The 12,709-nt window shown below is 44.2% G+C and overlaps 1 protein-coding gene across 11 annotated transcripts in view; it reads right to left on the bottom strand.

The window, feature by feature from the left end:
• The window catches only part of syne1b (spectrin repeat containing, nuclear envelope 1b), a 71,444-nt gene that overhangs the window by 19,218 nt on the left and 39,517 nt on the right, over positions 1-12,709 (bottom strand). For 10 of the 11 annotated variants that reach the window (XM_047327184.1, XM_035611346.2, XM_047327178.1 and 7 more), the window contains 29 exons: positions 10,295-12,455; positions 9,840-10,177; positions 9,605-9,749; positions 9,292-9,510; positions 8,929-9,197; positions 8,640-8,805; positions 8,351-8,506; positions 8,040-8,192; positions 7,770-7,952; positions 7,491-7,628; positions 7,045-7,230; positions 6,740-6,862; positions 6,464-6,646; positions 6,147-6,290; positions 5,672-5,860; positions 5,259-5,399; positions 4,795-4,908; positions 4,525-4,686; positions 4,109-4,303; positions 3,842-4,018; positions 2,704-2,895; positions 2,361-2,492; positions 1,951-2,051; positions 1,663-1,816; positions 1,446-1,574; positions 1,173-1,328; positions 627-836; positions 359-460; positions 119-238 (listed from right to left, as the gene is read on the bottom strand). In XM_047327184.1, coding sequence (XP_047183140.1) covers positions 119-238; positions 359-460; positions 627-836; positions 1,173-1,328; positions 1,446-1,574; positions 1,663-1,816; positions 1,951-2,051; positions 2,361-2,492; positions 2,704-2,895; positions 3,842-4,018; positions 4,109-4,303; positions 4,525-4,686; positions 4,795-4,908; positions 5,259-5,399; positions 5,672-5,860; positions 6,147-6,290; positions 6,464-6,646; positions 6,740-6,862; positions 7,045-7,230; positions 7,491-7,628; positions 7,770-7,952; positions 8,040-8,192; positions 8,351-8,506; positions 8,640-8,805; positions 8,929-9,197; positions 9,292-9,510; positions 9,605-9,749; positions 9,840-10,177; positions 10,295-12,455 — 6,838 coding nt within the window. The remainder of the gene's footprint in view (positions 1-118; positions 239-358; positions 461-626; positions 837-1,172; positions 1,329-1,445; positions 1,575-1,662; positions 1,817-1,950; positions 2,052-2,360; positions 2,493-2,703; positions 2,896-3,841; positions 4,019-4,108; positions 4,304-4,524; positions 4,687-4,794; positions 4,909-5,258; positions 5,400-5,671; positions 5,861-6,146; positions 6,291-6,463; positions 6,647-6,739; positions 6,863-7,044; positions 7,231-7,490; positions 7,629-7,769; positions 7,953-8,039; positions 8,193-8,350; positions 8,507-8,639; positions 8,806-8,928; positions 9,198-9,291; positions 9,511-9,604; positions 9,750-9,839; positions 10,178-10,294; positions 12,456-12,709) is intronic. The other variant, XM_047327182.1, reaches the window with a different exon arrangement.

The following is a 12,709-nucleotide window of genomic DNA, read 5'->3' as shown; positions in this document are numbered from 1 at the left end:
TTACAATCTCAACAGATAAAACTTATTAATATTAATATTTCTGCTAGATTTAAGTTTTTTTTAAGTTTACTTTAATAAAAAAAAATTGCTTCTGACAGCTGTCAGCGATTAACTTTACCTGGAGTTTCAGTAATTTGTTTGTCGATATCTGATCCGCTTGTAGTGCCGCTCCTCTGGTTTTGAGCTCCATAATTCTCTGTTCAAAATCTTTCAGGCTCCCCTCTGCACTGGCAATTACCTAAGATTAACAAATTACATAATACATGATATTCACATGAATAATTTGTGTTCTCAGTAAGCCTTGAAGAGAGATGGTGGGAAATGTGTGGATGCTTGTCAGTGCCAAACTTTGCATTACCTCCAGCTGTTTTGAGGCTGGTCTGTCCATGGCTCCAGCTAAGGCCTGTAGGATCTGGCACTTGGTCTCAATCAAAGCAGTTTGGAGAAGCTGTAACTCAGTCTATATTACACAGAGAACAATTTGGAATAAAATAGATGGGTATACAGACAATTTCATAATTATTTTCTGTTATAGGTTTAGTAAATATAAACACAACTTGATAATTAAAAATACAACAAAAATGTAATTGAAAAGCAATTCATGTGTTAATGTCAAGTAAAGAAACCTGGTAGGCTGTGGCTTCATGTGCTCTGGTCCTCATGTGGTCACAGTGTTGTCCCAGAGCACAACCCAGAGCTCCTAATCGCTCTTTCAGGCACTCAAGGTTGTCCTCTAGCAGCGCCCGCTCTTCATGTCTCAGACCTGTGGACCCAGCTAGCAGAGCCTGGCTGAGCTTCACCTCCTCTGTCACATGCATCACATCATTTTCTAATGTCTGCAGGGAAGAGATCAGACACAAAGATCAGTTGAACCAGTTTTACTGTAAATATGATTAAACTCCAAAATTGCAAGATCACATCCATTGTGCAGATAAACCACAATTTTGATTGTCAAATGTCAATAATGTATTTTTTTTTCCATTTACTTACTGAATCTTAAATGTTTAACTTCAGCTACATATGTATTGATCATCTTGATGCAGGGATGCCTTTATTTTAAACTGAAATGTCAGATGAAAATTTACAAGGCTCACATGATTTGTTACTTTAAATCTTCAGGATTAAATAATCTATGCAGTTAATGGTCCCCGGGGCCCGAGCCATGATCGTACCTCCTGTTTTTGTAGGTGGGTCTCTGCGTTTTCGGCCAGCAGCACCGAGCCGGAGAAGACGTTGTTCTCCACACCATCCAGCCAGGAGGAGGTGGATGACACAGCTGTGTAGAGCTGCTGTTCCATCTGCGCCACCTGTGTCTCACCACCACCGGGCTACGCACACACAAGAAATCATCCAAATTGCCATTGACACATCTGATTCAACAGAACATTTACATTTTGCAATGTAGTGGTTTGCAATGTAGAATATTGTTATAGAAATAGTGGAACCTGGGAGGTCATGTCTTCTATTGCCTGTCTGAAGCCATCGTACAGATTCGTCAGGGACATTTTGTCAGCTTGTGTTTCTCCTTTAAACAATGACCCAGCTGTGGTCACACGAGAGGCTCTGGAATAAACCTGTAAAAAAGAAAGCAAACAGCAAAGTCAGTACACTCTACCTATACTACTACAGGTTCTAACAATAATAACACCACAGGGTTTGTACCGGCTGCTTGTGGTCCTGCTCCAGAGTTTTCTGCAGGAGCTGCAGTTTAGTTTTCAGCTCTAATCTCAGACTCTCCCATCTCTGCCTCATCTGTTCTCGTGCAGCCCGAGAATCCCTCTCAACCAAAGCTGCTGGTGAAAATGGCTCTGTTGTACTGCACAGTGACAGAAACATGATTGGTTTACGGTTACATTCAGAATTCATAGGGATTTGCACATAAATAAACTTGACATTACGCCATCTAATGTTATCCTCTATACAAGTGTGGGATAATGGGATGCAAAGTACCTTGCACTGCTGGGCGATGCCTGCTGGATGAGAATCTCCTCTCCTCTGCTTGCAACTGACTGAAGCAGCTTTTTCTGCTCTGCAAGTTGCTCCTCGAGCTCCTAAAGGGCAAACATGCAATACGACAACATGCAAATGTGCTTAACATTTCATAAAACAGTTTCAGAACCACTGTTATGGTGGTAGAATCGACGAAGGGTATTTTTTATTTTATATTGAGATGGTATTTTTATTTTATGGTGCAAAGAGAGGTACAGCTTCCTCAGGCAAGACTGCTACAGTATGTTCTAACAAGCATACTTAAAAATATATAGCAAATTTTTTTGACATAAGGATATCTGAGTTAAGTGTCTTTATTAAAATTCAAAATAAGTGCTGAAAAAAAGTTTAATAAATAAATCTGAAAGTACCCTCTGTCTCTGAAGACTGTCCTGGTGTTGCTGGGTTCGTGTGGTCTGTGCCTGGGCCAGCCAGTCCTGCACACTGGGACTGTGTGAGAGGCTGGAGTCTGATTCACTGTCCTCCTGCTCCTGCAGAGAGCCCTTTAGGACAATAAAATATAAAACAATAATAATTTAAGAGACACATCAGTGAGGAAGCAGATTCGAAATGCAAAATGACACATAGAGATCCCACCTAGGAGCTTAATTCAATAGTCTCTTAGATGGTTGGGTAGACAGAGAGCAAAGGGACTGAATAAAATCAACCAATGTTGTTGTAATGTTTTAACGAATAGGTATTTCACGATCTCACCTGGATGTTACTCTGTTTGTCTTGAAGCATCCTCTGCAGCTCCAAAAGGCCGCCTCTCAAAGTGCGTAACTTCCTGGCCAGCTGCTCAGCGTCCTCTCTGGTCTCGGTCCGGCCCTCCAGCAGCAGGTTCTCGCTGTGCATGGACAGCTCTGATAGAGCCAACACCTTCTCTTCAATCTCCAGGAGCATGTTCTGCAGAAGCAGGAGAAGAGAGGCCAGCTCAAACATGCTGTCTCACCCACCACCTACAGCAGCTCCAGTCCTCGCTGAACCCCCTACACCAGCAGCTTTCCCCGGTCACCAGACAGGGAGAGCTCTCCCTGTGCTTTCATCCTTCGCCCACCTCTCCGGCCTTGTTTCCCGTACAACATATTACCACTAATCCTTCACGCTCTGCAGCATACATGCTGTCGCTCAAATACAAAAGCAATTATCCCATGCAGACCATGGCGAATGTCCAGTCCAGTGAAGGAAACCTAACAGACAACGCTCCAATGTCCAAAACATTTGTTTTGTAATAGCATAGCCACAACTCTACAACCAATAGCTTCAGCGGGTTTTTCAAAGGCAGAGAGCAACTCTCCCACCCTCCCGCCTTACCCATTCCGTTCTCTAGGATTCCCCTACTTGAATATTCTAGCAGCTTTACCAACAACACCAATCCAAACAACAGGATCTATTAATCAGCGGAAAGCCACAACCCCTGACTGCTCCGCCCTACGCTTCTAACAGGCCACTGTCACACAGAGACATCTGCATAATCTCCTTAGGACTAGTGCTACAGTTGCTTAAGAGCCAAGCTCTCTGAATGCCGCTAACTCTGCTAATGCTCTTGTTTACCTACTGATAGGTTCCTGCCCCCAGGGATGATCCATATGTGATAAGGGAAACAAAATACTGAAGTATAAGACCGATATAAATAATCCAAAGCCAATTTTGCATTAGTAGGCTGAGCAGAGACAACGGTGACAGAACAGTGGAAAACAGCTTCCAGAGCTGCCTGTGTCATTCCCAACAATCTGCTGTATATTTATTATTCAGTAACATATTAAGTCCATTCATATTATTAAGTTATATGGTAATTCAGATGTGTAGATTGCATTCATTGCTCTGAGTGCACAGCAGGGGGAGCTCTTACTTGACATTCAGCAAGCTGATCCTCCACGTCTGTCTCCTCCAGAGGTTTCAGTTTAAGGATGGAGGTGACGGCACTGCGCATCCTGGCCAACCACTGCTCGAGGCCATCTGCCTGGGTGTGATAGAGGTGGATGGCCTGTTCCTGTTGCTGGCCCTCCAGACGGTCGCTAACACGCTCCTGCGACAGTGCACATCACATTATTAATTTAGTAATACAGAAGTGGAACTATCAGCTACCATTGGTGGGCTTGCTCTTTCACAATTTTACCTCCAATAGTTGTTGTTTCCCCGAGGCCTTCATGTGGATGGTGGCCATCCTCTCAGCTAACACAGCGAGGGAGGACTGCATGGCCAGCTGGTCAGCCATGTCTGAGTCCACAGCATCAGAGGCCAGATCCTCTGTGAAGTTCGTCTGCAGTAGGTCTATTTCCTGCTGCGCACTCTGAATCTCTTCTATCAGACCCTGCAGAAAAGAACAGTGAAACAAGAACGTTTCAGGTATAGATCTACAAGCAAGAACAAGAATGCACAATTCATAAAAACATACTATGAAATATGTACATACAAAAAATAAAAATGAAAAAATAGCTCAATCTTTGTGAGAACATATGATTTTTAAAATATATTTTCTTTGCATGATCATAAGTTATCGATCCACCATTAAGTGTGATTTATGGGACTCACCTCGTGGGCCTTTATGTGGCTATCTGGGCTTTTATCTACCTCCAGAGGCTCACTCAGTGTGGACTCCAGAGCCTCCATTTTGGAGGAGATTGACTGGAGTGTACCCTGGTAGTGTTGTTGTTTTTCCAGAGCTTCATACAGAGACCTTTGCTTCTCGCTGATCTGTTCGAAGACCAGCATTACAAAGTTAAAGTGCTCAGCCTGACAACAGGACAACAGTCACTGACAGTGGGTAAATCACAGAGCTGACATCTTGTGTTATTCACATACCACATTCTTTAATGTCTCCCAGGAGCGCTGCAAGTCATCTAAGTTGGCCACAGACTCAAATGTTGGGTCATATAATTCTTGGATCGGGGCTCGTGTGAGTGTTCCTCTTCCCATCTGAAAAAAAAAAAATCAAACAATGCTATCAGCAGCAAGAGCAACAAACAAATCAGTTAAGAAATGGATAGCAACCAGACATAAAGCTCAAAATTACTTGTTAGCCAGGATGAACTAGCAAGAGCAGGCGCATAATAGATATGGATTATTATTCCCCTTACTTTGTTTTTGCCTTTTTTATTAGTAATTGCATTTGTTAATTGAATATTTTTAATTCGTTTATATTTATTTAAATATAATTAAAATAAAAGTTCAGAAGAGATAGGAGCCATACATTTTACAAGTATGTGTAATTTTGATAACTGATAAAAATAAAAAAAGCTATCAAGAGCAACGGATAAGGCAGATACCTTGGTTACAGTGGCCTCAGTGTGAGTGATGGGAGAAGGAGAGCGACAGACAGGAGGAGAAGAGACCTCACTGTTCGTGCCCTCTTCCCCAGACTCCTCAGTTACAGGAGACAGGAGTGTGTGACAACGGCCAGCTGTCATCTGACACGCCATGCAGGGAACATTGACAGAAGAGCAGACAGGCAAGGTGGATTTGGGAAGATTAATCAAATGCAATGTGTTTTTAGATAAAAGTGGCACAACGCAACCCCATAAAAACACATTTTATAATGAAAGCAGGCGAAAGGTTTAATTAGTAAAGTTACAGGAAGCCAGAGATAGCAGAATGAAGCAGGAAGTTTAATAATTTGGTGATGCCATCACCAAACAAACAGCTGCATCAATATGTTCTGTGGTATGTTGTCTTCTCTTACCATGACGGCTTGTGCTGACGATTTCTTTGATTTCTCCCCGTCCATGTCCTGCAGCCCCTCGGGTAGTCCCTCCATGTCAGTCACAGTCAGCAGCACGGTGGCATGCTTGGCCTTCACTGCCAGCATCTTGCATTTGGAGTTCAGCGAGGCAATCTGCTCTTGGTAACCTTTAATCTTCTGGGCAAGTTCCTATTCAAAAATACAAAAATACCAAAACTTACATGGCTCCTTTGATTTCCAGCTCTATTTGTGTTCATTTTACATGTTCACATCTACTTCACGTGAGTTTCCCTTTAAATGTATAAATACATGGGAAGCATTACATACTTAAAATGTTACGCCAATGAGTCACTGATGACCTGTCCAGAGATTCTTTCTCTACGTTTCTTCCCTCCCTATAATTGGATGGATTGTAGCTACTGTTTGACCCTGTTCATAAAACCTCAGTAAAAATGAATGGAGGAATGTATTTTACTTCATGGTGAAGGATCTGGGCCTGCAGCTCCTGGATGCTACTGGAGGGGATTGGTCTGTCCTGGATGACACGGTGAGCTTCCTCTATCAGCCCCTGCAGGTCTCTCACTTCCTGTTCGTATTGTTCGTACTGCACCACTGCCTCCTATGCAAAACCACATAGTGCAACATTTAGACAAAGAGTTTAAACTCAAGAAGTACATTTCTTCCTGGTTCAAAAAAAATAATTTCTCAAAATTTATACAACGCACATATTTTGACTGAATGCAGGATTTACAATGGTATTAATTTGTTGTGCAATGGTGCCCCCTACTGTACCTGTAGGATGTTGCATTGCTGAATGGCCACGTGCTGCAACTGACTGGCTTCTTGCTGCAGACGCAGAGCTGTGCGACAAATGGCAAGGTTGGGCATCACCTCCTCTGGGACCTGCAGGGCACTCTGACACAGTTGCACTGCCTGCACCTGCTGCTTGAAGCTCTCCATATCTGCCAAAAGACGCTGCAAAAACACAACGTTTACGTTGTTAACAAGCTACAACGTAAAGTACAGGGCTATATTTTGAATTTTTCTTTTTTAGTGATGTGTGGTTACCTGTCTCTGAGTCAGTTGTTCTTTGAGGCTCTGGCGTGCCAACTCTGGTGAGGTCAGTGTGGCTTGGACCTGCTCCAGAGCAACATGTAGGGCCTTGACTTCATACTCCAGGGCCTCCATACTCTGAAGACATAATATACATCAGTCAGTTACATATTTATCTGCTTGTAAATATCATATCATCAATATCAACGGGGTCAGGTATACTGAACTTTAGATAACATAGAATTTTTAATGATAAGATTTTTGATGATATTGATTGTTACAAACAAGTATGAAATAGATAAGACTTGTTTCCTCTGTACCTTATCTGCATCCTCCAAGCTCTGCAGCCGTGTCTTGATGCTTTGCTGCAGCTCCTCTGTGTTTCGGCTGAGTTCACAAACCTGTTGGCTCACAGATTCAACCTGCAGCACCTCAGACAGGAGATCTACTTTCTCCGCCATTGATTCCAGGTCTCCATGGAGCTCCCGCGACTCACGCAGGACAGTCTGAGAAACAAGGACAAGAAGAAGGAAGTGAATGAGAGACACGTGTGGTACGGTCTCCGTGTGGGACGAGACAGTACATTCCCTTCATAATGTGTCTTTCAAGAAATGTGTGCATGGTTAAAAATCCTTAAGTGCCCGTGAGCTGAGTGGACAAGTATGAATAAATCTCAAACCATGTCCCTCCATTTAAACATTTCAGAGGCCAGTAAAAAAAAAGTTACCTCCAGCTTTAAGTATAGTTGTCTAGAACCCCAACTCACCTGATACAGCCGTATTTGCTCCTGCAGATGAACAGAGCTGTTCCAGATGATGTTTGCCTTCACCAAGCTTTTGGCTTTCTCCGACCACCTCACAATGAAGTCCAGCATCTCATTATACTCGTCTAAATGGCAGACAGCCTGAGAAGCCAAGATAAGAGAGAGGCTGAGAAACACATCGTACTGAGAGACAACACAGAAGAATAAAGTGTGTTTTCCTGTCTGACTGTAACAAGGTTAATGGGCGTTGCAGAGGAAACAAACATCTGCATAATCACAAACCTTTTTGAGCCAGTTGTTCCTACAGTCTGCTAGCCGTGTTGTTTGGTGATGCATCTCTGATAGTTTGCTGATGGCGTCACTCAGCTGTTTGGCCAGCAGGGGGTTTCTGCGGCCAAACTCTTGTACAGCAGCCTCCAGTTCTGCCAGGGTGTGACCACAACCGTCCAAGTCCTCAGCCAAGCCCTGTGAAAAGACAAGTGACATCAATATCAATGTTTAAGGACCTTGCATGATAGCTTCACTATTTCAAAACAAAATTAGATAACCCACCTTGACCTCTTCTTTAGCATGTTCAACATCTGGAGATTTTTCCTTGAATTTAGCAGCAATAGCTTTAAGTTTCTCAGAGACGTCATGGATTCTGGAGCTGAAGTCCTCTTTTATTTCTCTGGTTTTCTGGATTTCTCTCTCTTTGGAAAGAACCTAGAACATCAAAAGGAAATATAAACAAAAGGCCTTGAACCATTTTAACATAATGCTGGTGTTGCCTGGGTAAAACATGATACCTGCAACTAATTTAGACAATAAAGAAATGCATCACGGTTCTATTCGCATTCAAACTTATCAAACTGATTTGATACCTGATCCTCAATGGCACCCAGTGCAAGCGAGACCTCAGCTAGTTGCATGGAGATTTCCGAAGGCAATATAGTGTAGAGGTCCAGGTACTTGCTCTGTTGATGCTCTGCTAATTTTTCCACATTCTGTCGATAAGTGACTACATCTCCATGTACAATCTAACACAAACAAAAAACAAGACACATGAGAACCTTTCTCCAGAATGATTATAATAGTCAAATTCCAAGGTTCTGGGTATGGCAGTAGGATATTCACAAAGATGATATTTGTCTTTTTGAATGGAAGGTATACCTCAAGCTCCTGCAGTAGAGAATCAATGTCTGGTGTGGGATTGAGTAGAAGCTCCCTGGTCTCCTGGATCCAGGCTTTCGCAACGCTAAGCTCCTTCTCCACTTCCCCTCTGTCCCTCAGTTCCTGAGCGGCTTGAGCCCGTTTAGTCCTGGACTGTGTTAGAAGGCTGAAGATACAGATATAAAAATATTATTTTTTAAACTGAATTGCAAAATGTGTTTAACACAGAATGACTTAAACCTAACCTATCACGCTGTTAATTTGAAGAAAAAAAATATCCTCTCACTACCTTTCCATTTGGTCTTGTACAGCTCTGATCTCCTTCAGGCTGGGCAGCTCATCCTGCTCACTAGTCGGTGAGGGCACTTCCACGTCGTGCAACAGGCTGAGGGCGTACTGGCGGAGCAGTGTGAGAGAGGAAAGCTCTCTCTCCAAGTCTTGGCTCAGCACGTCGTGCTGGTCTAACAGAGACTGCAGCGTGGCTTTGGACGCCTTCTCCACGGCACTCTCAGGGAAACGACTCTGGAGCTCATCGGAGACTGCCCTCACCTTCACCATCTATAAAAAAAAAAGATAATTTAGAAAGATCTTATATACACACATCTGCTATTAACTACATATTTTCTTTTCATATTGTTTGCGTCCTGTATACCTTCTCTCTAAAAGTCCTCCAATCCTGTGCCGTGTCCTCGAGTACCTTCTCCCGTCCCCGCGCAACACTGCGTAGTCGTGTCCAGCGCTGCCACACGGTGGTCATTGAGCGACTGATGGTGGCCTTGCTGACATCACTCCCCACCAGCTCCAGCTGAGCTGCCTGCTCCTCTAAACCACTCAGTTTCTCTTGGAAGCCATTCACCAGTGATACAAGGGACTGAAAAATTAAGACATAATAAACTAAATGCACAGCCTTCATAGAAGCACCAATCATTTTTGTATAAAAAGTGACTCTTTTTGGCGTCTCATACCCGATGACTGCATAGCTTATCTTCAGCCTCTTGGTTTGTAGCTGCCTTTGCAGTGGAAAATTCAGTCAGCTTCTTCTCAGCCTCGTTCATAAGCTCAATGACAGTCTGCCTTGCCTCCTGGTATGACTTCCACTGAATCACACAGCTAAAAAACACAGATTATATTAGAGAAGAAAATGTTGCAATCTAATTACTGTATATTACAAGTGCACCATCACGCTTTCATTCTCACTACCTTTGAAGGACATCCTGGTGACACTGGAGCTGATCTCGGACCTCCATGCCCCTCTGCTTTGCCGAGTCCACACTCACTCGGAGCTGCTCTTTAGCTACGGGGTTGACCAGGTTCTCCAGCTGAGGCAGCAGGGCCTGCAGTTCCTCCAGGTGGATGAGGAACTCCTGCTCCGTGGCCACAATGTCTCCCTGCTGCCGGAGACACTCCTCGTAGTTCTCCACGTCCACACCCAGGCTAGCTTGCTGTAGGAAGGACACGGCATCCTCCAGCCATTCACAGGCGGATTGCATCCTGAAGTGGTACTTCTGACACAACACCAGGGCTTCCTCCAGAGTAATCTTCACACAAAAACAACACAAATTAGGTATTATGTACAAAACAAACAGCATTAATGACACATTTCAGTCAAATCAATGTATAATTTCCATGTTTTAGAGAATGTAAAATTGTCCTACCTGTTTTGAGCTCAGAGCTTTCTGAACATCGGCCTGCAGCTTTGCCATTTCCTCTAGGCTCGTATCCACATGGGTTGGTACAAGCTCATTGGCGCTGATGTACTTCTGGTTCTCTCTACTACTGAGAGCAGCCACAATTCGCAGTCTGGACTGCACTTCCTCCTGCATGATTTGCTGCTTTCTGATCTCCTCCTGCACCTTCTCCACCCTCACATCCACGATCACAGCACAGCCCAGGTCATCCCTGACTTGCTGCAGCCAGTCCAGGGTCCTTTTCATCTCTGTCTCAAAGTCTTTACTTTGAATGAATCTGTTCTCACACTCTTCTATCAGGTCTCCGACTGCAGCCTGCAGAGACCGCAGCTCCTCTTGCCACAGAACCACTTGATCCTTTGAGGCGTCATGAGCTGCCTGTTCCACACGGGGTGCAAGAGTGTCCATCTGCTCCATGAGCCTTGACAAGTGAGAGTTGGCACTCTGGAGACTCCCAGCCAGGGCATGGTAGTTCTTTAACCGCTCCTCAGCTGACTGGGTCTCTGCATTGACTTTAACCAGCTGCTCTTTTGTGGCCTTTAATTCAAAGTCAACCTGCATGGCCATCGCCTTGTGGTCCTCGAATGACTCTAAGGTTTCATCCAGATGCTCCACTTTCTGTTCAACCAGCCGCTTCAGGCCGTTGTACAGGCTCACGAGCTGGGTCATTTCCTCTGGGCGCCACGGTTGACCAGTGCTGCGAAATCCCTCTTTCTTCTGGTTCAGTTCACTCACAGCAAGACCAAGATTGCTCAGATCTACCTGAATGGCTTTGTAATCACTCTGCAAACTGACGACTTCTTCGGTTTGCAGCCCCACAGGTTGTGTGCCAAGATTGTTGAACTGTTCCTCCAGCTCTTTAAGTGCTTTATGAGTGATGTCTATGAAAGAGGTGTACTCATCCCTTGTAAGAATAGCCTGCTGGATTTTCTCCTGTTTCTCTTTGGCTAGTGCTAATATGCTATTGTATTGTTGGGGGAGGGTATTGAGTTTTTCATCCAAATAGCAGTGGTCTACCTCATTCAGGGTGGGCAATATTTCCTGGCCAGCTCTTTGTACAATTAGCAGGAGGTTCTCGTATTCAATTGCCTGCTCAACTATCAGTTGATATTTCAGTAGCTGTGCTTCCAATTCAGCATCTCCGACCATCAGATTTATTTCAGGGAAGGTGACTATATCAGCTTGTTTTAACCACTGGCATATTTTCTCTAGATCAGTCTTGAAATACTTTCTGGAGACAAATACTTTTTCAAGCTCCTGAAGTTTCTGGCCACATCTATGTAACGTTTTGTCAAAGATGTTTTGCAGCTCTTGTAATTTTGTGAGAATCTCATTCCTTTCTTCGTCACTGGCATCCCTCATCAGATCTCTCCCCTGAGACCACAGGGAGGTCAGCTCACTCTGATAGGCTTTCAGACTGCTTTGGATGTTCCTGCATGTTCTGACCTGCTTCGCCAGGTCATCAGGCAACAAAGCAATGTACTCCTCTGCCTGGGCCTTCTTTTCATTCTGCTGGACCCAGGAGATTGACTGGCTCACAGCCATCAGGAAATGTGTCCTCTCCGTGAAAGCCTTGCTGAGGTGTTTTCTACGCTGCACCACTTTAACACTCAGAGATTCCACTTTAGACTGGGTGTCTGAAATCAGCTGTTGCAAATGCTGCCGTTCACTGAGGCCCAGCCGGGCCAGCACCCTGTCGGCATCAGCCTGGGCCTGGGACAGCAGGAGCTGTTTGGCCTCCAACTCACTGCAGATGCTCAGGTGGTCAAACAGGAAGCTCTGAGCCAGCTCTGGAGGAGGACTCATCTTCATGGCCTCGGACAGGGCAGGCTTTTGCTCCTCTGCCCAGTCCCGAGCCTCTCTCAGACGGGCCTCTACTTGGCTCATATCTTCTAGCGTCACCACTGAGTCCTGTATTTTCCTCTCAATTAGATTATGCATTTGAGTCCATCTCTGCTCAAAGTGGCTGATTTGTTCTTTTACCAGCTCTTTATCATCCAAGTTCAAATGCTGGATGACTTTCTGTTTCTGATCCTTAAGGTCCTCAAGGGTGCCTTTCTGTTCTTCCAGAGTCACTGCAAGTTTCCGTAGAGCCTCCAAGTGCTGGGATGAACTTTCAGCATCCGTTCTGTGACCAAAATGAAATATTCAAATTTCCCAACATTTCCCAACTGCTATTGTCAAAAAGTTGGAATTACAGAACTCCCCATCTCATAATAACTGAAATCTTCAAAAAAAAAAAATCCTAACAACATAGTGAATGGTAACCGCAAAAGTAATTAAGAGATAGCACAACTGGCATCTTGTTGCAGACGTTTTTTGGCCTTAGGTCGTGTCATGAGAGTTTAATGAAGACACAGCAATATGTGATGAAAAATTAAC

The sequence above is a fragment of the Scophthalmus maximus genome, chromosome 15 (genome assembly GCF_022379125.1).
Source record: "Scophthalmus maximus strain ysfricsl-2021 chromosome 15, ASM2237912v1, whole genome shotgun sequence".
NCBI classification, from domain to species: domain Eukaryota; kingdom Metazoa; phylum Chordata; class Actinopteri; order Pleuronectiformes; family Scophthalmidae; genus Scophthalmus; species Scophthalmus maximus.
The sequence above is the reverse complement of the archived record's forward strand: the minus strand, read 5'-3'. Positions and strand labels throughout refer to the sequence as shown.